Source organism: Sorex araneus, chromosome 1 (assembly GCF_027595985.1).
Source record: "Sorex araneus isolate mSorAra2 chromosome 1, mSorAra2.pri, whole genome shotgun sequence".
Lineage (NCBI taxonomy): Eukaryota > Metazoa > Chordata > Mammalia > Eulipotyphla > Soricidae > Sorex > Sorex araneus.
In genome coordinates this window covers 91,216,111-91,242,786 of record NC_073302.1, presented here as the reverse complement: position 1 = coordinate 91,242,786, position 26,676 = coordinate 91,216,111, and the positions used below count along the sequence as shown (strand labels likewise).

At 39.7% G+C, this 26,676-nt stretch overlaps 1 protein-coding gene across 1 annotated transcript in view; it reads right to left on the bottom strand.

The window, feature by feature from the left end:
* The window catches only part of TRPM6 (transient receptor potential cation channel subfamily M member 6), a 127,072-nt gene that overhangs the window by 16,150 nt on the left and 84,246 nt on the right, over positions 1-26,676 (bottom strand). The window contains exons 26-35 of the mRNA XM_055135132.1: positions 25,109-25,221; positions 22,757-22,880; positions 16,910-17,001; positions 14,957-15,015; positions 13,264-13,289; positions 8,926-8,976; positions 7,239-7,304; positions 4,985-5,271; positions 4,500-4,582; positions 3,545-3,750 (exon numbers count right to left, since the gene is read on the bottom strand). Of these exons, the coding sequence (XP_054991107.1) occupies positions 3,545-3,750; positions 4,500-4,582; positions 4,985-5,271; positions 7,239-7,304; positions 8,926-8,976; positions 13,264-13,289; positions 14,957-15,015; positions 16,910-17,001; positions 22,757-22,880; positions 25,109-25,221 (1,107 nt within the window). The remainder of the gene's footprint in view (positions 1-3,544; positions 3,751-4,499; positions 4,583-4,984; positions 5,272-7,238; positions 7,305-8,925; positions 8,977-13,263; positions 13,290-14,956; positions 15,016-16,909; positions 17,002-22,756; positions 22,881-25,108; positions 25,222-26,676) is intronic.

Here is a 26,676-nt window from a genome sequence, read left to right as displayed (position 1 = left end):
GAAAGAGACATGGGAGAAAATAAGACATTTTAACAACTAAAATCCCCATGAGCTCTCTTTAAAGGCTCTAAAAGAGAAAATGCTTGTGGGTGGATATTACTGCCAGTATTATAGCACATCGCTTTGAGAAACCAAGCAACTTATACTTTGAGCTGAACCACATTGGGATAAGTCAGTCCATTTCTACGTTGCTAGAAAGACACTGCCTTCTCTAGGGCAGAATTAATTTCTTGCAATGCTGCTGATGCAAATGCTGACTTACTCTGAAAACTGACTTTGGATAACAAAAATAGAGGATCTCCAAAGGTTCCTTAAAAATATATACAATGAGGGGGCCAGAGCAATAGCACAGTGGGTAGGGTACTTCCTACAGCATTTGGCCAACCTCGGTTACTGGGCTTGCCAGGAGTGATCCTTGAGTGCAGAACCAGTAGTAATCTCTGAGCACTTCCGGGTGTGGCCCCAAAACAAGGGGGGGGGAGATTTTATATATATACATATATAATGTTTTGAAAAATTTCATGGACACTGTAATTTGAAATGCAACAGCTACTTCCCAATTCTTGGAATTAAATGTTACATTACAGGTAATGATTATTAAGGCTCTCACATGAAGTATTCTCACATATAACAAGACTGAAGCAATACTGGAAATTGTTAGTGATCAGAAACTGATGAAATCCTTCTTGGGAGCTCAGCTTTTTGGCACTGTGTGACAATCTTCAGGATGACGACTGTCACACCCTTGAAAAAAAGGCAAAGAAAGAAGAGACTGAAACAAAATACCGCCTGCTTCTCGTGACTTCTTTTCCACAAGCAATAAAGAGCCAAAGCACATGAATTAGAGGCCAAAGCTGGGCTCTCCCTGAAGTGCCCCAGGACCTCCGTACTAAGAGCAGACTCCCCACAAATGAATACTAACCTCCATTTTGAAAAGCCACATGGATATTAATACCAACAACAGTAACTGATGTCCACTGAAGGTTTGGATACCAGGAAATGGTCTTATTTCAGTCCCTGGACAACTCCAGGAGCTAAGTGATTAATATTCTCTTCCCCACTTATAAATGAAGAGATAGAGTGATAATCCCCAGTTATTCAGCTACTTTTGGGTGGGCCAGGATTCAGACTCCAGCACAGCAATTGCAGAGTTTCTCCTTACCCCTGCGAATTGTCCCTTCCATCTCTTCTCTCTACCAAATAAATAATGTGCAGCATCTCTCTGAAGATGAGAAATGCTATTCAACTAAATATAACACAAAACTGGACCAAAAGCCAGTAAGATATTTTAAGAATATATTATATTCTCCCATGGTTCCTTGCCAATCTGGTTTGGATTAAATACGATAATACACGTAAGTCTTTAGCCAAATGTCTGGCATGAAGTACTTATAACTGTTAGCTACTAGCAGTAATGTAACTGCCTATAATTACTATTATGGGATTCGTGTTCTTTTACAAATTCAGGCCTAGACAATTGGCAAAAACTTTCCAGTAAGTATCTCAACTTCTGCAAGTCCATTCTATGATGCTTACTCTTTCCTCCTTTGAAGGTCAATGTTTTGACATAGTTTATTTGGAGTGGACTATTTCAGTAATTCACATAATTGCCCAGTAAAAGAATAAAGTTAATTCCCTTTTCCCCCCAGACTATCAACACAGCATTTGTTCTGTTTAATGTCACTTTGGATTACTAAGAGACATAAAACTCTCCAAACATAAACATCATTAAATAAAAACCTATTCAAGCAGAATATAAAACACACTGAAGAGTCATCATTAACTCCTTAAAGTTTTTCTTTGGTTGTTTTTTGTTTGTTTGTTTCTGTTTTTGCTTTTGGAAACAACTCCACCCAAAATTCAGAGCGCAGACACTCGAGTACAGATGAAAACAATCAACCCAAAATGAGCAACAAAAGCAATTGCCTTGGGCATCAGTGAGCTGAGCTTACATGGATCAAGTACTTGCTGCTTTAAAAGCTGAAGCATCTTGACTTTATTTATATTGCATACTAAAATATTGTGTTTTCGTGTTATAAATGTGATTCAACCTTGTAAAAATCACAGATCTGAAAGGACAGAGACATGCACACATATGTGGAGATATATAGATATGTGTGTGTGTGTGTATATATATATATATGTTCTGAAAGCATATGAGCATCCACTAGTGCAAGGCATAAATTTCAATCAAAAATGGCTTTGCAGTCTTACTAGACATCATTCACAGCGCCCCAGGATTCCGATCTCAACTCTCACCAGCCTTTAAGTCTGCTGTGGGTACAGAATCACAGGACTGGAGAGCTGGGAAAGTCAGAGAGAACAAAAACAGTCCCGACCATTTCAAATGAACCAGAACAGCTATTCCCCGTGGGTATGATATTTATAGAGAAAGAAAAGTCAGTACAGCATGAAGGGAAGAACATGGATGATCAAACCAGCTTAAGTCTGCATCCTGCTTCCCCCTAATAGCTGTGCAACCTTGGGCAAGTTATTTAAAGTATCTGGGCCTAAATTCCCCATGATATCTATCTCGGGGTGCTGCTTCTGGGATTAAATGAGATGACTTCTTACAGGGTCCTGGGCTAAATCCCTTATTTAAAACCAAAGCTCTAGTCAGTGAGCCCAGGGTCCACACCTTGACCTTAATACAAATTTCGTTCTGTCCCTGCAAGGAAATCCTGCCAGAGATACTCTGTTTTGTGTTGCAGGATTATAAATCACATGTGAGGTGTTGAGAGTGGAAAGATGTCCTGATCAAAAGCTTCCATTATATAAGAGTGTACTGCATTCCCTCCAGAAGTTTGTATTTTCATGAACTGTCATAGGAATGCACACAACAGAGAATACATGCTAAATTATCAACTGCTAAAGCAATAGGGTCAAAGTCATAAAAAGTACCCAGAACTGAAATGTTCTTATGTAAACAGATACATGTCTATATATTATTATAAGCATAATGCCAAGGTAATGCCATAAAACTGGAAAATGTGGGACAAAGATCATTCTCCATTTACATCAATATTTTTAAAAATCTTTACATTTAAGACATCCTGCATTTTCTCCTGGATGTAAGCAAGGAACAACTTAGTATATTGTTCATGATAACCTTTGTCTCCTGAACAACAGACATCAATCAGTGTTCAATATAAACACTATATTAAATAAATAATATATTTATTATTATTTATTTATAAATAAATGCTCAGACACCCTTGAAAGCTACCATAAGGAACTCTACACATTGCCCAGCGTGGTTCTTACAAGGCTTCTCAGAACACTTATCTGCTTATCCCCACTTGAGACACTTTCACAAATAATAAGCAAATTCAGAAAATGGATACCATCTTTTAGTTTTCAGATTTAGAAAAAAAATCACACATGGTCCAGGACTGTCTCCACTAAATCATATTAACTCTGGCACTATGTGAAGAAATAGCGATGGACCAATGCTAGTGTTAATGATATGGAGAAAGCGTGTCCTGGCCCATGTCTCCTGAGCCTTCCCTCCTAAGTGTGGATGGAGCCCAAGGCTAACGGTCACCTTGCATGTCTAGAACCAGCAGCTCTCCCCGAGTGTACTGGTAGGTCCAGTGGGAGAACGCCAACATCAGCTCCTCCAGGGTGCTGCGGGGTGCGATTTCGTCTCCGTTGTTATTGTTGTACTTCCGAAACTCCCCAGTCATGTACTTCTCAATGGTGAGCCACTGGTTAGCTGAATGACAGTAGATTAGCAGGACTTCCAGGAACCTGTGAGGGGGGAGAAAGAAGCTATTGACCCCCGCAGAGCAGCAAAGGTGGGACGTATGTTGCCAAACAGCAACAGAGAAGATGACCTAACTCTGTCTCGTGCAACCTCAATGCACAAGGTCTCTGGCATCTACAGAAAGGACAGAATGCAATGACATATTATTTCCCATGCTGACCCACCTCCCTTCACTTTGAGAAACTTTCCAGCCCTTTTATGAGTGCTGGACTCGTCTTTTCTTTCTGTGCTCTATAAAGTTCCTTATAAATAAAACAATAAAACTTTGCTGCAAGTTCTCAACATCAGATTATGATCTGTCTTGCTAAATGGATGCAAGTGGGTGGAGGTTCACAAGTGAGAGTTACTAGAGTTAGTTCTTATAAACTTTCTAAATTCTATACCATATTTAACAGAGAAATCATGCATAAAATAGAAATGTGCTTCTATCATAATGTCCCAGACCCAGGATGCACTACTTCAAGTAATTAAGATGTAATTCATGGCCTCTGCCTGAGCTTCTCTGACTGCTTGCTCACATGAATTAGGTTAGTTAGGTTAGTTAAGCAAAGATATCCCTGAAAGGTTAAGTTCTCTATTAACAATCTCCAGAACTATAGACGGCACAACCCCAAAAAATAAGGTGATGGGGAAATTCCCATCGACTTGGAGTTTCTCACAATTAACCGTTCTGAGAAGAGATTGATAGGTATTTCGACTTAAAAGGAGGCCAAGAGTGCCAACATTTCCTCACCTTGGTGTGTAGGGAATGGTTTGTGGTTTTACGTGGTTGAAGGTATAGATCAGTTTTTGAGCAGCTCTCTGTTGTTGAATCTCCTACAAAATAGGGAGTATATCACATGCCTATTAATTAGTGACCAAGGTAAGTAGGACCTTCCAAACATGCTTTCTAGCCTTACTCAGCTCACATCTCTCTCCACTGCAAGAATAAAAATTCACAGGACAGAAGAGCAACACCCAGAGAGACAGAGCAGAGGTGAGGGCACTTGCTCTGTCTGTGGCAGATTCCAGTTTGACCCTCAGCACCCCGTAGGCGCCCTGAGCCGCCCAGAGAGGTTCCCTGAGCACAGAGTAAACCCTGACACTTCTGGGTATGGCCTTCAAATAAACAAAAACCCTCCCCCCAAAAGCACAAAACACCACGACTTCCGAGAAGAATACGCTACTGCATTTGTAGACTGAACTGTGCTTCTGCTGATCTCCAGGCCCCTGACTCACCCTGAGGCAGAGATGAAGCACAGTGCTCTCCTGGAAGATTGTGTGCCACGCCTGCACAACCTCTGGCAGAAAGGACTTCACAATAAAAACCTGCCCTGGCTTAAGAATGTCCTCCTCAGCCCAAGTGCTGATGACCTTCATGGCTCTGCGGAGCCCGCCGTCCATCTCCTCCCGAGACAGCACCTGGATCATGGCCGCTCGCCCTTGCCGGGACCAAGAAGACATGCTTTTATCCAGGTTCATCGGGGAACTCTCCTCCAGCCGATACACAGTCACTTCTTCCCCTGCTGCAAAGACAAGGGGGCAGGACACTCAGCCACACCCTGATCTGGGACCCAGACAGCATCCTGATTACCACCCCGGACTCAGCCAGGCCTAATGGCATGCAGGACACCTTGGGCTGAAGGCCTGGTCCCACACATTAGTTAATCTTCCCAAATGACCAGAAGAGAAGGAGAAGGCTTTGCTGTCACTTATCAGTGTTCCTTTCGGGGAGCAGCACTGCAAAGCTTTGGATGCAGCACCAGCATTTAGATGTTCTTACTGTAGATGGTAATGAGAAATAACTCAAGGTCACGATGAGAAGCTTTTCTTGTTAAAGACAAACACTTCTAAAGAGATACTTTAATCTGAGCTTTTTTGTGACATTATTTATAGTTCCTAAGGAATCTCATCAGACCTTTTCTCCCTAATTAGATCTTCCTTGACATTTCAATGTCGCCCCCAAAATGCAGTATATCCATTATGTACTGTATACACATGCATGTGATATATATAAACTTTATACATTTTTTAAAATCATCTTATTGTCAGAAGCGACAGCATCCTCACTGAGTGCGCATGGTTTCATTCAGTTGATGTGAGGCAGAAACAGGATCATATCTCAAAACCTTTCCATCCTTCTTGCCTTTGGACAAGTTACCTAAAGCCTTGCTGTCCTCATCAGTAAAATGGGCATGAAAATAACATTCCTTTAGGGCTTAGGAAAGATTAAATGTGCCAATTTAGCCAGAGTGAATTAAAACATCACAGACATCCTTTTAAAAAGATTTCAGACACAGAATATTCTTTAATAGAGTATCCACTCCCTGTGATACAGAGAGTAATTTTGTTATTGTTGTTTGGGGGGGCACAGCTGGCAATCTCAGGGGTAACTTCTAGCTCTGAGCTCATGAATTACTTCTGGTGGCACTCGGGGGAGTACATGGGATGCTGAGGATCGAACCCAAGTTCGCAGCATGCAAGGCAAACACCCTGTCCAGTATATATCACTCCAGCCCTATGGTACAGAGAGAAATTCTTGTTCAAGCCAGACTCCGCCTAAGACAGTGTTTCCTCACAAGAGAAGTTAGATTTTTTACACAAAATTCTAACCGGGCTGTGTTTGTCTCCTTAAGCCTCTGTTTCACATCGCTTTGTATACAATCACTATTGGTTTGTCAGAAAAGGAATCCATCCATTTCACTCTTGCATTTAATATTTTAACAGAAAACATTTATAGTACACTAAGTCACATATTTTCAAATATTTATTCTCAATGCCCAGATGAATGCCACAAAGTATTTTTTTTTAGAGTTCTAAATACCTAGAGGGTGGAGAGAGGTTCTCCCGAGCTGCAATGAGAGTAGAAGCATTGGCATCAACTAACAGAAACCGTCAGATCTGGACCCCTCTGAAGAGAGAGCGGGAGGTGGATATCTAAGACACATGGCGGAGACCTTTATTATATTGTCAACTAGTGGGACAAAGAAAACTCTGATAGCCTTAGCTAATGCAAGCAACTTTTCTGTCTTTCTCCAGTCTTTAAAAATAATGTTTGCTCTCTGAATGAAGAGCAATTAATTTATAGGACACATACAAAAATAAGACACAAAGGATATCTTTTCAGATGCCTGTTAACTTTCCTGATATTGACATTTATCACTTTCTTTGTTTATTATGCATGCTTGGTTGGTTCTTTTCCTTCCTACTTACTTCCAGGCTTACATCAGCAAATGTCAGGTGCAACTTTATTGCTTTCCTCTTAATTGCTGTTCATTATAGGGCCTATCCCCAAAGTCATAGATTTTGACCTTCAGTGCTGGCCAGGGAGTTATCCAGAATTTGTTCTAGGAAAGTAATTTCACTCAACTACAACTACTGGCAAAAAAAAAAAAAAATCAACTAAATGATGCAAAATGGCTCCTTCTCTAATTTCCTCTGACATTAGACCTCTGCCCTACCACAGTCTCAAAAAGGTAGAGATGGTACTCACCAAACAACTGGATTGGTGTAAATGGTATGGTTTGAGAAAGCCTCATTAAATTGTTCCTTTCAATGGCTGCAAGCAAAAACAGAATTACTATTTTAGGCATGCATCTGAGGGCTGAGTTTACAGAAAACCTCCCCCACACCAGTAAACTCATCAAATGCCTAAATATTTCATTTCAAAGACCCCTTATTTTTGCCTTTCTTGAAAACATAAACTAGAAGTGCTGGAAAGATAAGACAGCAATAAGAGCCTTGCACACAGCTGATCCTGACTTGATAACTGTCACAACAAACGGTCCCCCAAGCCCCTCCTAAGTGACCTCTGAGCACAGTCGGGGGTGAGTCCCGAGCACCACCAGGTCCAGCCCAAATCTCCTTGTCACCCCTAAATATGAATGCTAATGCAGTTTTAAAATAGACTATTCTAAACCAAAAGGCTACCCCAGTTTTGGGAAAGATTACATGAGGTTCTGTATAAATCACATGGCCTGGGGTCAGACTATAAGCTCCAGTACCAAATCACACACTAATCCATACCTATGTGAACGTCATTTTAAAGGATATTTTAATCTGTGGTATTTCTCCGTTAGGGGCTTTTTTTCCCCCTTTCCCTAGAGCAAATCTAACGCACAGTGGACTGTGGGGACCTCTACTGTCAGTTTTTCACAGTTCACCTCCTTTTCCCAGAGAGCTAAAGAGCAGTTTTAATTAGAAGGCGAGCAATCTACATTTTTCCGTTTCAAATCTCTTCTCAGAAAAGATAAGAGTCAATAGGAGTTACAGTATTCCTCACTGGAGACTTTAAGTTGACAGATGAAGTCAAAATAATAGATTACTGCTAAGCTGAAAATCCTAGTTTATCAGAGCCTGGAACGCGGAGTTTGGAAGCCACTGAAATTCTATTCACTAGAGGAGAAGTTAGGGCAAGGCAATCTATTGACTGGACCCCAAACATATGAACTTGATATAATAATAATGATAATTACACATCAATATGTTCTTACTCATAAGCTGAGCTCTCGGTTGTGTAAATGCTGTGCTCATGAATCATCTCATCTTACACTGCCAGCAACGACCCCCAAAAGACCACACAGTGGCACCCAGAGAACTGTTGACTGCTATCTTGCTTTGCATTTCAAAATGTTTTCCTCTTAATTCTCTGCTAGCCCTTCGGCAGATTGTTTCTCAGAAAGGACAAGTTAAAAATTATTCCCACACAGAGAGATAACTGAAGCATTGTGAAGTGACATTGATTCAGAGTCAAATCTCTTACAGTTCAATATCCTTGCAAGGTGTCCTTTTCATGAACTGACTCATTCAAAAATTTTGTTCTCTGGTGACCCAGAGAGGGTGAAAAATTCTCTCCCCAAAGAGTTAGTAGGAGGGCCTAGACTGGCTTTCAACTAGGAAGGAGTTTTCAGATCTCAAGGTCATCTTTTCTCCTTCATAATTTAAAAATTCCCAATACAAACAGTTCCCCCCGCCCCATCCAAATTATCTTAAATCCTAGCAACTTGTTTTCTCAAGATAATGGCAAGGTAAAAATCTGAATGTGCCACTCATCAAAGTTAACGGCTGTCCAAGAAGAGAGTCCCACTAATTCTAGAGAATTCACCTATGTTTCTAGTTCACAGGTGCAAAATCACAGACATTTTGCTCAGTTGACATGTCTATATTCACAAGCATCCTACCTGAATAATGATGTGGAGACTCTTGTGGGCTTTTTAAGGAGGCAGAGATTTCTGAAATTACAGAGAAGATTGGCATTTTAATTATGAGACTAGAGATAAATAAATGCTGATGAATATATTGCCTTCAAAGTTATTATTGAACGGGTTAATCAGAACAGCTTCTCAGGATTCAGAAAGGATAGCCTAATATCCTTTAACCGCATCATTGGGCCTGGTATCCTGACAGTTTCCAATCATCAATGTAATATCTCCAAACATATTTATATGGGGAATTGAAGAGAGACAGGTAATATTAGCTTCAAAGATGGATTTTCTCTGAGCCAATTACACCTCTGAGTTGCGGGAGGCACTCAGCTGCCCATCACACTTCATGACATCCCAGAAAGCACAACCCTCTTAGCTCCCTACCAAGGCACAGTACCCATATAAAGATGTTATTAATACGAAGTTATTAGCAGACTACTTCACTGGCCTAAAATGACAACCAAAAGCTGGAAACACATTAAGAGTATAAGGCAGAAACAAAAAGGTAGAGAATGGGAAACCAAGGGATCTCCTAACACACAGGATTGTGTGCTAGGAACACCCATTGCAAGTGTAACTGGTTCTCTTCTGTCTTCCCAAATCCTAAATTGCAAGTCCCCAGAGAAATTCTTAGCAAGAGCTTTCCATTTCATAAAAAAAAAAAATCAAAATTAAAGTAAGACCTTTGGTCTCTTCGTGGCAACTGCTCAACACCTAGAAGGGCCAGGGGCCTAATGAGCTCATTTTCATGGATCTCTCAGGTTCTTACTGCTGGATCAGGGAAGGAACATGAAGCGTTCTCCCTCTGGGAGTGCTTGATGAAAAAGCAAGATCCACAAAAAAGACTCTGAGTTCATTAAATAATTAAATTTTTTAAAAAGTATTTGTCTTCCACTCTAGATCATGTTAGGAGTGACAGATGTCAATATGAAGTTGTTTCTGGCCTGGAGAAAGGCAAATAGGAAATACTGGTGGGGACAGACTGGTAAACTATTAAGCAAACACAGTTTTCTGAGTAATTAAATAGAGGCATATGCAGAGGCTCGTGGGTCCTTTATAGACAAACTCTGCACAATACGGAGACTATGGGCATCTGAGTCTGATACAGCTTGGGCTTCTATCCTGAGCTTATTGCATAAGGAGCTGTGAGGCCTTGTTCACATTCCTTCAACACATATTTCTTGAATATCTTCTAGGTGCCAAGCATTGGTCTGTGAGCAAGAAAAAGAATAGTAATGAACAGATAGCCTCTGGCTACATTCTGGCAGAAGGAAACGGAAAATAAAATGAAAAGAGTAAAGCCATAGTAAATATAGCATACTCCATTATGGATTCAATTAAGAAGATGAGGAAGTATGGCAGACAGGGAGGTGACTACTTTATGTGGGATGATTACACAAGACCTCTATAATAAAGTGAAATCTAAGCACAGATCTGAAGAATAAGTGAGTTGAAGGGGTGTGTTGTACGGATGAATGATTATTAGAGGCAGGACTAGTAGCAGGAACAAACACCCGAGGCAGGACCACTCTTGCTGTGCTCACGAGGGGAACTCGGATGGAGTGGACTGTGAGGAGAGAAAATGCAGTTGAGGAGTCAGCCCAGGTGGGCAGATGTACAGTGTCCTTCAGGCCGCTTGCACTTTCCTTTGGCAGAGTGAGACAGAACCCATCCGAGCAGTAGAGTGGCCCTTTGACTCCATTTAAAATGGCTATTCTGGCTGCACTCTGAAGAAGATACTTAGAGAGGAATCGTCTGGAAGCAGAACTGTGATGAAAGTGGTTATGTGGAGATGGCACAGTGATTCTATTAGTGGTGTGTTTTGAGGGTTTACTGTGGGTGTGCAAGAAAAGTGGGAGTCAAGTCTGTTTAGACTGCCCCCCCCGCAGCAGGATGATGAAGCTACTGTTTTCCTGAAACAGGTGAAGAAGGAGTTCCAACCACTCACTACTGATTGTTTAGACACCCCCAGAGACGTCATGTTCTTCAGGGAAGAAATACAACCACAGTGACAACAGCAAAATCAAAGGGGAAAAAAGTACAAATGTACATTTTTAATTTGGGAAAATTAAAAGCTAATTTAAGGGTAGAAGCAATAGAACAGAGAAAAACGGTTTGCAGAGACAGGGGTAGGATGTTGTGGAGCTGAAGTCAAAATTGATACATAAGAGTTGAGAGGGAGGAGCTGGAGCGATAGCACAGCGGGCAGGGCTTCAGCCAACCCGGGTTCGATTCCCAGCATCCCATACAGTCCTCCGAGCACTGCCAGGAGTAATTCCTGGGTGCATGAGCCAGGAGTAGCCCCTGTGCATCCCTGGGTGTGACAAAAAAAAAAGCAAAAATAAATAAATAAATAAATAAAAGAAGAGTAGAGGATGATAAATGTTGAGATTCTCCCTGTGGATGAAAGAGGAGGCTATTAGAGACACCCAGAGCCAGTCAACAAAGAAATAGAAAAGTCGGAGAAGAGTCTCAGAAATTAGAAAACAGATAGAAAGGTCAACATCAAATGGCATGCGTTTGGTGAGGACTGAGGTCATGTGACCTGGAAGGTGAGCAGAGTTTCAGTGGAGTGATAGGGACAGACTCCGGAAGTCAGAGAGCAAATAAGAGTATTTTTCTTTTTTTTTTTACATCTATATCCACCTCTTTTTTTTTAATTTTTTAAATTTTATTGAATCACTGTGAGATAGTTACAAGCTTTCATGTTTGGGTTACAATCTCACAATGATCAAACACCCATCCCTCCACCAGTGCACATTCCCCACCACCAATATCCCGGGTATACCCCCCCTTTCCCACCCTCCCCCTGCCTCTAAGGCAAACAATTCCCACCCTCCCCCTGCCTCTAAGGCAAACAATATTCCCCATACTCTCTCTCTACTTTTGGGCATTATAGCTTGCAACACAAACACTGACATGTTTGGTCCGTTATCTACTTTCGGCATGCATCTCCCATCCCAACTGGTTCCTCCAGCCATCATTTGCTTAGTGATCCCTTCTCTATTCCATCTGCCTACTCCCCTCTGCTCATGAAGCAGTCTTACAGCTATGGGGCAATTCCCCTGGCCCTTGTATCTACCATCCTTGGGTGTCAGCCTCATGTGATGCTACCCTACACTCCACAAATGAGTGCAGTCCCTCTATGTCTGTCCCTCTCTTTCTGACTCATGCAAATCAAAACAACAATGAGATATCATCTCACACCTCAGAGACTGGCACACATTCAAAAGAACAAAAGCAACCAGTGCTGGCGTGGATGTGGAGGAAAAAGGGACGCTCTTTCACTGTTGGCGGGAATGCCAACTGGTCCATCCTCTCTGGAAAACAATATGGACAGTCCTTCAAAAACCAGAAATTGAGTTTCCATATGACCCCGCAATACCACTTCTGGGAATATATCCTGAGGATGCTAAAGAGCACAGTAGAAATGACATCTGTACCTACATATTCATTGCAGCACTGTTCACAATAGTCAAAATATGGAAACAACCGGAGTGCCCTAAAACAGATGACTGGTTAAAGAAACTTTGGTACATCTACACAATGGAATACTATGCAGCTGTTAGGAGAGATGAAGTCATGAAATTTGCTTATAAATGGATAGACATGGAGAGTATCATGATAAGAGAATTTTTCAAGTTGGTGGTAACGGGCAGGTGCTGTCATCTGAAACTTAAGGCAAGTTCAGGAAAATGATAGTTTTTCTCCCCCTCTGTCTTAGAAAAAGACTTCAATTTTTTTCATAGTTGGAGAAGAGGAGTTTCAAAGAACAAGACCACAGAAGCTAAGTTAATTGGTCAAGAACCTGTAGAACAGAACTTATAGACGGTGGTGAAAACTGAAGGTGGCTTAGGTAGCAGTGGTCTCCAACCACCAGCCGGCAGGCCGTGTGGGCCCACAGGCGTGGAAAGGCTGGAGAGCACTGGCGCAGGGTGCCTCCAACAGGGACCTCCTTTATATGGATTTTCCCACTTAGCCAGATGGCAGACTGAGTCCTAGTGAAACCAGGAGGAAAAGGTTTCACATGCATACATATGAATAACACTCGGTGAGCAATTACTGTAAAGATATGCATTCAGTGATTGTGTTTTCATTCAGCAAAAAACAAAAATCACAAAATTAGATAATTCCAAGAATTTTAAAGCTGACATGACTCCTTACTTATCTTCAATTTTCTTTTCTCCTGAATTTTCTATTTTGTATATTAGACAAAAATCACAAAGAAACTCCAAGAACCACAAAGATGACAAGAGGAATAAGAACTCCATTAGTAAGGTAAAAAAGCTAAAATATTTCAATATAAAATCTTACTGTTAACGCCATTTGAACTTCTCAACCTGTGTGAAAAAGTAAAGCCATTTAGATGCTGCTTTAAATCTTACAATAATCAAAAAAGGAAAAGTATATGAGACAGTAGCAACAGATTTGTACATGTGACAACTGTGTACATGCACATAAATTTATTTGAAAGAGAATTATCCATTACATATGACCTTTAACTTTATCAATAAATAGTCCAAAGCCCTACAATTATTTTCATAGGAAAATGAACACCATACATGCATGTAATTCATTTACTATAGATGCCCTAAGCTAACTCAAAAGAAGTTGTTTTTTGTTTTTAATTAGCGATGTGATCACACACATATATAAGATTTAACTGTGTTTATGTTGTTCTGGATCAATTAAACAAAAGGGTTCCTGAACTATGCAAAGTAGATGCCTACAAATGAGTCTATGAATGTCTCGGACAAGCCTTCAAACAAGCTTCATTAGCCCACGTGGCCCCTAAATGTTCACAGGCTGAAATTAGTTCTCTTTAAATTGTTACTTGCCCTGCTCAAGTGCACAAGTGGCCACGGGCAAGTCTGAATAAATGCATTCAAAGAATATCTCCAGTATTTAGGGTCCTTAGGGAAGAAAGTACAATTACAATTATTGTTTAATTTCATGCTGCAATAACCCACAACTCTGCATGAGCACAAACTACTGAACCTTTGGGGGTGGTGGTGAGGGAGAGTCATATTTACTTTCAGTCTAGAGGCAAGTGTGCATGGAGAGACCCTGGTGGGAGGTCCAGAAAAAAGGCCATGTCAAACAGAACAGACTGCCGACCAAAAGTCACTTTCTACCTGCTTGGTATTAACTGGCCTTTTGTAAAACAGTTGGTTTGAGTCTGCTCCCAGAGCTGTGTAAATAAATTGGTAATTTAACTTGGAAAGTCTAGAAAATGTAGACATAATGAATTCATCTTCGCTTAACTAATTTTTAAATTTTATTATCTAAATAAATAAAATTTCAGGAGTAAGCTCAAGCCTATATCTGACCATTTGAGTAACGTTTCCTCTCTTCCTGTTTTCCATTTAAAAAACTAAAAAGATCAATTTCATAAGCAAATAAAAAATTGAATGGGGGCACCAAAACTATTTTTTAATCTCACATAAAAGACATAATATGGCTCTGTCTTTTTCCTTAGGTAAGACAGATGAGCTTCAACTATTCGTTACAAATTTTGTGATTTTATCCATCAGAAAGGATTTGATACTCGTTATTTCATCTGTGCTCGGCTCTGCCTTACTTTTCTTGTTATGTGATATTTCGTGCGTGCTGAGGTGGAAGCCAGGTCGTCCCACTTGGAACACAGTCTCTCTCCCACCAAGTCTACTGCAGAATCCACCAGTGAATCTGCCACCGAGTCACACCCCCAGCTCTCACACGTGCTTTCTGTCTGCAGTGTCTTGTTTGACACTGAAAAGACAAATGTTTGACTTTCTGTAGTCGCACATTTCATTATATTCCTAAGGGGCAATGAGGCGCTATCTTATTACCAGAAACAGGAAAACCTGGAAAATAAATTATTTTCTATCTTGCTAACAAAGAAAATAAACTGTCATCAGACACACACTTTTTTTTCTTCTATCCTGACCAAATTAGATCTTTGTTCCCATCAGTTCAAAAGACAGAAGCTAATGATGCTTAAAGTCAAGCACTTAGAGATACTCACGGGGAATTCCGATGGAGGTTGGTGCTCCAAGAAGCCCACAAAGAGCTTGTGTTCATATCCTGAGCAGGAGAGAAAGGTCATTACGTATTCACCCAATATTCTTCCAACCCAAGCTTCCAGTAGTATGTTTGTGAATACATTCTTTAGAGGATATAGTTCTTTTATCCCCCTTCTTTTAACTAATTTTTTACACTTGTTGAAGTTACACTGGTTTACAAAAAAAAAGTATTGTTTTAACCTGGAACAGAGCAGAGAGTGAGGAAGAGGGGACCATGAGCTAATGGTAGAGGGAACTAAACTGGACAGACAGGTTTTGTGTTTGGCAACTATGAAATAATAACCCTGTTGTCATGTGAACTATAATGCATCAATACAAAATAAATGTCATGAGTATATGTTTTACTACTACAGGTTCACACTTCTTCAAATGTCAATTTTTTATTATAGTTTATAATAGTTTTAGAGTAAATTATTGTTTTTTTGAAAACTAGAACATTCCAGGAATTCTCTAGGAATCAAGAATTTTACTTTCTTTTTTAATGCATTCTCAAAAAAAGTCTCTTGAATTTTTTAATCTAATCTCTTTGGATGGCATTGACTTCATTTTAGGAATAAAACTATTGAAGTTTATAGGCTGATAGAAACATAGATACAAGTAAACAGATATACATAAATGTTTTGAAATCTAAGTGTCGGGATGTGAACACTGATCCCTGCCTCCAGTTACCCTCAAGTCACCGTATATATTACTATCAAAAATGTCACAGATTACCTCCATACTACCTGAAGTTGTCAGCATTGTGTGCCTACATGCAAATCATTTGTATTCAGTTCTCAGTTAAAATAAATAATGTTCAAACCGACACCAAAATTAGTCGTCTTCAGTTAGTTTTACTAGATCACACTTCCCACATGGCAAAACAGGTACATGATAACAGCTGTTACAGAACACAGATTGCAAACACAGAGAATCTCAGCATTGGAGACACACTGCCTGTCTTTGCCTGCATTGCCCAAACCCTTCCCAGCACACCTGCAGAAAAGTTTGCTCAACCTGTCTGACTAACCACCCTATGTGAGAAACTTTCTAGTTTCAAAAATAAACCATACCATCCTTTTAAATTTGAATGCTAAAAATTCCTCTTCAAATTGGGCTAAAATTATCTCTAGTAACTTTGAGATGTTGAATCTAGCTATCTATTAAAAAGAATATCTTAAATATGTTATATTTCCTGCACATAGCAATTTTCATATATTTGAAAACTTTCATATTTTTTAATCCCTAGATTCTTTTTCTCCCATGCTAAACTTAAACAGATAAGTTGCTATGGGAAATATAAATTGTCTGGGGAAAAACAATGAGAAATGAATAAAGTGAGAGGAGATGAATAGATTGGAGATTCTCAATCATAAACTCAAAAACAAGGATTGAAGAGTGGAGAATTAAATGTTATGCCAACCCAAAGTGAAAACCAGTTCACTGTTCACTGTCATCCCGTTGCTCATCGATTTATTCGAGCGAGTACCAGTAACGTCTCTCACTGTGAGACTTATTGTTACTGTTTTTGGCATATTGAATACGCCACAGGCTCTGCCGTGCAGGCGCTATACTCTTGGTAGCTTGCCGGGCTCTCCGAGAGGGACGGAGGAATCGAACATGGGTCAGACACGTGAAAGGCGAACGCCCTACCACTGTGCTATCGCTCCAGCCGAAGACCAGTTAAGGGGCTTAAACTGAAACAGTCAAGGTGTTGAACAAACACTTTGGGTGTGAATGTGGTTGTACTGCTCTTCGGTTTTGTTTATGTTGCTTACAAGACTACTCATGTTTCAGGAGTGCAATTTCACCCCTCCTTCAGTTAATGTTACTGCACTGTACCATTACCAGAGAACCAAAAGCACTCCATCACAGTCCACTGGCCCCCTCCCGACTCCAACCTCACAGTGATTTACCTTATGAGGCTGCTTTATATAATCACTGACTGGTACTGCATGCCGTTCAGTTTCTTTGGTTTTAATCTTTTTATATATATAAGGTTCCAGACCTTGTGAAAAAAGAAGAAATAATTAGAGAATAGTTAACATGTGCTCTACATTCAAGTCTCAGTTCCCAAAAGAAAGGTCTGAACACAGGGCATTTATCTCTGAGTTTCAATTTTCATTCCTGTAGGATAACATTGGATTGTCCTTTCTGCCTTGCCACAGGGAGCTTAGGTTTATTGGGTTACTCCCATCACAGTGCTCCCATTCCTCTGTGTTTATTTGTAACCTCTTTGTGCTCTGCTTCCCCAACTGGTCAATCATCTTTATCTCCTAATCAGACTCTGTTAACTTGTAAATATTGCTTTTCTCTTCTCCTTACGTCCTTTCCATAGTTAATTCAGAGCAATTCCTTTTTGTATGGACACAAGAAGACAGTTAATGCTATGCTTTTGTAACTTGGGAGTTAATTGACTCCGAATAATATTCACTCCAGGGTATCTGTTCTCTCGACTTAAACCTCAGCTGCCCTTACTTCCCAAAAGCCGGGTACCAACGAGGGACTGGATGGACCCAGTGCAAGCTGTGAGCTACCCTGGTATCAAAATGGGCAGACCAAGTGCCATAATACTTAACTATAAGTTAAGAGCATGGTCAAGTGGAAGCTCAATTTCTAGTTTTTGAAGGACTGTCCATATTGTTTTCCAGAAAGGATGGACCAGTTGGCATTCCCACCAACAGTGAAAGAGTGTCTCTTTTTCCCCACATCCACACCAGCACTGGTTACTTTTGTTCTTTTGAATGTGTGCCAGTCTCTGTGGTGTGAGATGATATATCATTGTTGTTTTGATTTGCATCTCCCTGATGACTAGCGATGTGGAGCATTTTTTCATGTGGCCTTTTGGCCATTTATATTTCTTTTTTGAGGAAACTCCTGTTCATTTCTTCTCCCCATTTTTTGATGGGGTTGGAGGGTTTTTTTCTTGTACAATTATACTAGTATCTTATATATCACTTCTGGGAATATATCCCGAGGGTACAAAAAAGCACAGCAGAAATGACATCTGTACCTATATGTTCATTGCAGCACTGTTCACAATAGCCAAAATCTGGAAACAACCCAGGTGCCCTAGAACAGATGATTGTCTAAAGAAACTCTGGCTACACAAAGGAATACTATGCAGCTGCTAGGAGAAATGAAGTCTTAAAATTTGCTTATAAATGGATAGACATGGAGAGTATCATGCTAAGTAAAATGAGTCAGGAAGAGAGGAACAGTCGTAAAAGGACTGCACTGATGTGTGGAGTATAGAATAACATCACATGGGCTATTTTCCGATCATCAGTTTCTCTCCTAGAACCTTCCTGCTACCTGCATTTTTCTCTGTATGGAGTTCATGAAAGAAAAAAAAAAACTCAGAAAGTGTGGAGCTAGGGTGTATGTAAAATGAGTGATATTAGTCAAAAATGTACACGTTCCAGTGGTAAGGTTACATAAATCTTGGGGATTTAATGAACAGCCTTGCGATAAGTTAATAAGGTTTTGTCTATTTGAAATTTGCTAAGAGAACAAATCTTAAAATTTCTCATAACAAAAAGAAATCATAAATTTATGTGGGATAAATGTTAAGAAGGGTTATTACGGTAACCATTTCACAGTATATCCATATACAATTAATTATACTGTACACCTAAAATTAATGCAATGTTATAGGCAAACTAAAGCATAATAAAAATAAGGAAAATTGTATATTACGACAACAACATTGATTAGTAAATATATGAAATGTAATGCATATAATATATGTATTATATACATATGCTTTTATGATTACAAAATTTTATTTGATGCTAGAATCATAATCGTTAGATTAGGATTTGATTTATTCAGAGTCATAGGCCTTAGTAAATTGTTTGTTTTAAGACAAGACATTTAAGCTCTTGAATCATAATTTAAAATTGAGAGGGGGTCTAAATTAATTTTTGTTATCTCCTAAAGCATACAGTTTCTGTGATTATCGGTTATTAGACAACTAAGTTTTATTTAAAATATAAATCAGGGTTACTTAAACACTTAGCATTAACATTGGTTAAAGCTAAATATATCATTTACTTTTTCAGTGGGTGCTCTGTGTGTGTGTGTCTGTGCATGTGTGTGCATGTGTGTGTGTGTGTGTGTGTGTGTGTGTCCCACATAAATGGGATATTAAATTTTCCCCCGGTTAAATATAACTGAACACAAAAGAAGCAATGTTGTATGGAAATATTGTAAATCAGATTGAAATACAGCATACTCAGAGCTGATTCCTGGCCCTGGCTCAGAGTTACTCCTGACGTGGTCTGGTGGGCCATATGCAGTCCTGGGGATTAAACCTGTGCTTACAAAGCTTAAAAGCAAATGCCTTACCCATTGTACTGTCTCTATAACCCCTTAAGTTTATCATTTTAAGTAATTGCTGTCTTCATGAAAATTTTAAGTCTATGAAACCTCTAATCACATAAGTTGCTTCTGTTTGAAAATTATAATTTTTGTTTTTTTCTCCCAGAAGAGAGCAACATGACGCCCGCCATAGCCATGCCACTGGATTCCGAGCTAGACTGTTTCACTCGGGCTGCCCCAGAGAGGGGTGGGTGAGAGCCCCCGCCCCAAGGGACCCAGCTCCAGCAGTCAAAATCCTCCACAATCCAACCACTACCACGCTCAAGGCTGCTCCCCACACGCTCGGGTGAGTCTCATGCATGAGCAAACGTATTCCTGGACCACGCAACACCTCTAAGACACTCCCTACCCATTCTCCATATGTACCACCCCACATTTGATGTGTTGCAAATAGCAACAAATCATAGAGGGAAATATACATATATATTTATATACATATTATACATATTTTCATATATATTTTTTCAGATATATATTCAAAAGCTCACATCACTCAACCTTTTTTTTGATAATATGTGAACTTTATATGACAGTGGAAATGTAACTTTTACAGTATTCTCCTAAATGAGTGGTTGGACAAGGCACTGAATAGAAACTTAAAAAAAAATATGATGCGCTTAATGCATCACTTGAGCTTGTCCAGACTGAAGCTTTCTTTTTATTTTTTTTTATTTTTTATTAGTGAATCACTGTGGGGTACAATTACAGATTTACAAACTTTTGTGCTTGCATTTTAGTCATACAGTGATCTAGTACCCATCCCTCCACCAGTGCTCATTTTCCACCACCACTGATCCTAGTGTCCCTCCCACCACCTCCACCCCTCCCCCACCCTGCCTTTGCATCACTCAACCTTTAACAACGTGTTAGTGGCACCCTTAAGAATCCTAAATTCTTAATGGCCCCTGCAAAAATAGAACAGTCTTCACACCATTTCCTCTATGGATACTTTTTTGGAGCATTTTCAGGGGTTTTTCATAACAGAAAATATAAAATATATTATTTCAGTTGTGCTTTGGGACAGGGATTAGGGCTTGGGATGAAAACATCCCAAATTTGGTGGTGGGAAGGTGTAATGGTGATGGGATTGGTGTTTGAATATTAAATTTAATCAAATATTGTGAACTACCTTACAATGAAGACAAGGTTGGCAAAACTCTCCACGACATTGAAGCTAATAGTATATTCAAAGATGACATGCCACTGACTAACCAAGTGGAAACAGAGATAAACAAATGGGACTATATTAAACTAAGAAGCTTCTGCACCGCAAAAAATACAGTGACCAAAATACAAAGACAATCTACAAAATAGGAAACAATATTCACCCAATACCCATCAGATAAGGGGTTGATATCAAGGATATACAAGGCACTGGTTGGAATCTACAAGAAGAAAACATCTAACCCATCAAACAATGGGGCAATGAAATGAACAGAAATTTTCTCAAGGAAGAAATACAAATGGAAAAAAGGCACATGAAAAAATGCTCTTCATCACTAATCATCAGAGAGATGTAGATCAAAACAACCATGAGATACCACCTCACACCACAGAGACTGGCACACATCCAAAAGAACAAAAGCAACCGCTGTTGGCGCGGATGTGGGGAAAAAGGGGCCCTCCTACACTGCTGGTGGGAATGCCAACTGGTTCAGCTCTTTTGGAAAACATTATGGTCGCTTCTCAAAAAATTAGAAATTGAGCTCCTGTTTGACCCAGCAATACCACTCCTGGGAATATATCCCGGAGAGGCAAAAAAGTACAGTCAAAATGACATCTGCACTTGAATTTTCATTGCAGCACTGTTTACAATAGGCAGAATCTGGAAAAAACCCAAGAGCCCTAGAACAGATGACTGGTTAAAGAAACCTTAGTACAGCTACACAATGGAAACTCTACCGCTGTTAGAAAAGATGAAGTCATGACCTTTGCATATAAGTGGATCAACATGGAAAGTATCATGCTAAGTGAAATGAGTCAGAAAGAGAGAGAGAGACACAGAAAGATTGCACTCATCTGTGGAATATAAACTAACAGAATAGGAGACTACCACCCAAGAATTGTAGAGTTAAGTACCAGGAGGTATGCTCCAAGGCTTGGAAGCTGGCCCCACTCGCTGGAGGAAGGGCAGCTCACATAGAGGAGGGAACACCAGGTAAAGTGTAGTTTGAGGACCCGCATGGGATGGGAGATGTGCACTGAAAATAGAATGTAGACCAAACACGATGGCCACACAGTGCCTCTGTTGCAAACCACAGTACCCAAAAGGAGAGAGAGATCAAAAGGGAATTCCCTGCCACAGAAGTGGGGTAGGGTGAGGTAGATGGGGTGGGAGGGTGAGAGGGATACTGGGAACACTGGTGGAGGGGACTGGGCACTGGTGGAGGGATGTAGACAAAATGCAATCATGAAAGCTCTTAGGTTTGTAGCAGTAATTCATGGTGATTCACTAATAAAAAAATTTTTACTAACATAATATAATTAATTAATAATTAAAGATCAAAATGAATGCATCTAATTGCATTGTGTAATAAAATAGAAATAAAATATTTGAAATTAAAAAGAAAATTATAATTTTTATTACCTAAATCAAAAAGTTCAAAGCTCTGATCATTTCTCTCAATTCTGTTCATAACCTATCCTCCTCTTACCTGACTAGCTTATTCTACAGTGTATGTTTAACTAGTAGTCTTCATTCTTGGCTTGCTTATCCATTCTATCTCCTCTATAAATTCCATATTACTAAGTTTAAGTGATGTTTTAAAATAGAATTAATACCCTGTTCAGCAGTAGTAAATAATCAACCACAAGTCTATCCACTGAGTTCTGTAAACATCAATGTTATGTGAACCTTAGTACTTTACAAATTTAGACAATTCCTGTCCCATTAAATCAAGTAAATGAATACACTCTAAACCAGGTTCAACAGCTTTGGGTGTAAGCTAGAATATAAATATTAATAATTCATTTATACATCTGACAACTATTCAAGCAAATAAAATCTTTTGTCTTAAAAATTATAGGCTTGAGTGATAGTACAGAGGGTAGGGCATTTGCCTTACACACAGCTGACCCGGGTTCGATTCCCAGCATCCCATATGGTCCCCTGAGCACCGCCAGGAGTAATTCCTGAGTGCAAAGCCAGGAGTAATCCCTGTGCATTGCCAGGAGTGACCCAAAAAAGCCAAAAATAAATAAATAAATAAAAATAGAGAGCTATTTTCCTAAAATAAATACCTGAAATTTATTGTTACCCTTTCACTTCTTTATTTCCATTTGGTAAAACAGCAAGAATCAACAGAGATCTAAAGACAGAAGCCTGAGAAAAAACACTACCAGGGTTTTGGGAATGGTCCAGAGTGTTGTCTATTACATACTTATCTGACTAAATTTGGATACTGTTAGCCAGTTCTTGCTGCACATCTCTTCTTCTGAGATAAGTTCTTCTCCTGACTCTGAATTTCGCTGGTCACTTTGAGAGCAGGTATTGACTGTTATGACCTAGAGAGAAAGACACTTGTTTGGAACACAGTAATACATTAAGATATTTGAGATAACATTAATAGTGGTACCATGACAAAGATAAGTGGTTGTTAACAATGGAATCACTGGGAAACACTATAATTTCCTGTATCTAATGCTGGTAGAACACAAGTATCTAGGTAATTTTTGTATTTGTTGTCATGATTAAGAACCAAAGCCAGTGACATTCCCTTTTGAGGTATGTATCAGAATCGTGCAGGACTGCATGAAAATACCCATTGCTGCGTCCCACCCTGCATACTGATTCAGTAGGTCTGGAAGGGATGAGGATTTCATTCTCTTGATAAATTCCCTGCTGACAGTAATCCTGTTGATAGAAGACCATACTTTCAGAATCTCTGATACAGAGACAACAAAACCAGAAACTTAAGAACTCAAAAGAATTTGTATGGGAATTCTGGTTCTCCTTTAGAAACTACGTGAACTTGCACAAATCACTCAATGTCTCTTGAGCCCTATTCCACTGATCATTTTTAAAAAGAGGCTAATGATACAGCTGCCCTATGAGACTCCCAGGGAAAAAAAGAAATAGGTCAAATTTATAAATTATAAAGCTATGAAATAATACTAGGCATCATGATTTGAGCTAAGTTGTAATCCCTAGTTGAACTCTGGTCATTTTAACTATGAACTAAATGTCAGTAAGAAATCAATTCAGTGAAATCCAGTGAAATAAATTTCAGTAAAAAAATCAATGAAACACTTTGTTCTTTAAAGAAGACAAATACAAACTGGTAAACTAGTAAACAGAGTAGACATGAATAAAAGAAAAAAATTTTAAATATTAGGTGTGGTTAAGGATGGGGTTCAAAAGATAAGAGCACATGCTTTACAGGTAAGAGGTCTTGGGTTAAACCTCTGGTGCCATGTGCAATCAGTAGGCAAAGTATAGGCCTGAACCTTTGAACACACATCAACAACAGCAAATAAGCTGTTGAAATATAAAATGTCATTAAAGAAAAGAATTTTAATATACACATGTAAAGAGAAAAAAATGACACTATAGAGTCCACAGATAATAAGAGGTTAAGAGTTGATAATAAAGTATTATAATGAAAAAAGTATTAACAAAATAATAAATTATTGGGGCCAGAGTGATAGTACAGCAGGCAAGGCATTTGCCTTGCACACAGTTCACCTGGGTTCAATTCTCAGCATCCCATGTGGTCCCCTGAGCACTACCAGGAGTGATTCCTGAGTGCAAAGCCAGGAGTAAGCCCTGAGTATCATCAGGTGTAACTCAAAAAGCAATCAATTAATCAATCAATCAGTGAGTGTTAATAAACACTTATGGTTCCTGAGCCCTACCAGAAGTGAGCCCTGAGCACAGAGCCAGATGTAAGGCTTGAGTACCAGCAAGAGTGGCCCAAAAATCTCCCCCCAAAGAGTTAAAATTCTATTTCTGTAAATTACCAACATATATTCAAAAATCACTTCATAATTAACATGAGATACCACACCTGAGCCATTAATAATGCTGCAACTAAACAAATGGAACAAAGTAAAAGACAAGTAAGAACATGAACTGCTGCGACACTCAAACTCTTGGTGGGACTGTGAAATGGTACAATCACTTTGAAAAAGGATTTTGAGGATATTATTTAAAATACTGCGTGACTCTGTCTTTCCCCTGCTAACTTAGAGGAGATTAAAACAGTGCATTAACACAAGACTGGTGTACAAATGTTCATAACAGTTTTGTCTGAACAGTCAAGAAATGAAAATAGGGCCAGAAAAATTAGTGAAGGGGTTAAGTTGCTTGCCTTGAAGATAGCCTACCCTCACCTGATCCCCAGCAAAGCAAGCATTTCTTTAACAAAACAAAACCCATACTATTCTATCCATAGCATTGCTACTTCTGCATAAGAAAACCTCTAACTTCTGACTGGTTTCTGATTTGTCCCCAGAGCACAGAGCCAGGAGTAAAACATGAGAATTACTGGGTGTGGCCCAAAAGCCATTAAAAGAAAAAGAAAGGAAGAAAATAACCCAACATCTTTCAACATGGATTCGGATAACTGAACTGTGAATCACTGACACGATACTTAAATCTCTATCTCCACTCCTTCCAGCTCAAGGCTATTTGTGTATCTGACACTTTTCAATAATACTAAGATACAGAGCAAGAACTTAACATAGAGTTTACGTCGTCATTATCTTAACATAAGAGAGCTTGATGCACTTACAGGCACCTGCAGATCTTGAGCTTTCTTCCTTTTCTTCAGTGACCTCATATCCTTTGTTAGCACTTTTGCTTTGACCCAAGCGGACTGCCCTATCTCTGAAGATCTTGGAAGATCTGTAAGGAAACAGTTTTGATTTTTTTGTTTGTTTTTCTTTTTTTTTTTTTTGTCTTTTTGGGTCACACCTAGCATTACATAGGAGCTACTCCTGGCTCATGCACTCAGAAATTACTCCTGGCAATGCTCGGAGGACCATATGGGATGGTGGGAATTGAACCCAGGTTGGCCCCATGCAAGGCAAATGCCCTACCCGCTGTGCTATCGCTCCAGCCCCTGTAAGGATATAGTTTATATATAAAAAGTTTAAGGAATTACATGGAAACACTTAATTTTACACAAAAGACAGAAAGACAGTCTACAGAATGGGAAAGGATATCTACCCAGTACCCATCTGATAAGGGGTTAATATCAAGGATATACAAGGCACTGGTTGAACTCCACAAGAAGAAAACTGCCGACCCGATCAAAAAATGGGGTGATGAAATGAACAGAAACTTTCCCAAAGAAGAAATCCAAATGGCTGAGAGGCACATGAGAAAATGCTCTACATCACTAATCATCAGGGAGATGCAGATCAAAACAACAATGAGATACCACCTCACACCACAGAGACTGGCACACGGATGAACAAAAGCAACCGGTGTTGGCGTGGATGTGGGGAGAAAGGGACTCTCCTTCACTGCTGGTGGGAATGTCGACTGATTCAGCCCTTTTAGAAAACAGTATGGATGATTCTCAAAAAATTAGAAATTGAGCTCCCACTTGACCCAGCAATACCACTCCTGCGAATATATCCCGGAGAGGCAAAAATGCATAGTAGAAATGACATCTGCATTTCTATGTTCATTGCAGCACTGTTTACAATAGCCACAATCTGGAAAAAACCAGAGTGCCCAAAAACAGATGACTGGTTAAAGAACCGCTGGTACATCTACACAATGGAATACTATGCAGCTGTTAGAAAAGATGAAGTCATGAAATTTGCATATAAGTGGATCGACATGGAAAGTATCATGTTGTGTGAAATGAGTCAGAAAGAAAGAGACATAGAAAGATTGCACTCATATGTGGAATATAAAGTAGCAGAATGGGATACTAACACCCAAGAGTAATAGAGATAAGAACCAGGAGGTCTGCTGGTTTGCTTTCCACAGCTTGGAAACTGGCCTCACATGCTGGGAGAATAGGCAGCTGAGATAGAGAAGGGAACACCTAGTAGAGAATGTTGGGAGGACCCACTCGGGTTGGCAAATGCATACCAAAGGTAGACTATAGACCAAGCATGATGGCCACTCAATACCTCTATTGCAAACTACAATACCCAAAAGGAGAGAGAACAAATGGGGATGTCCTGCCGAAGAGGCAGGGTAGGGTGGTGGGGGTGGGGGTAGGAGTGGCGGAAGTATACTGGGAACATTGGTGGAGGAGAATGGGCACTGGTGGAGGGATATAAACCAAATCCAAACATGAAAGTTCATAAGTTTGTTACTGTACCTCATGGTGATTCACTA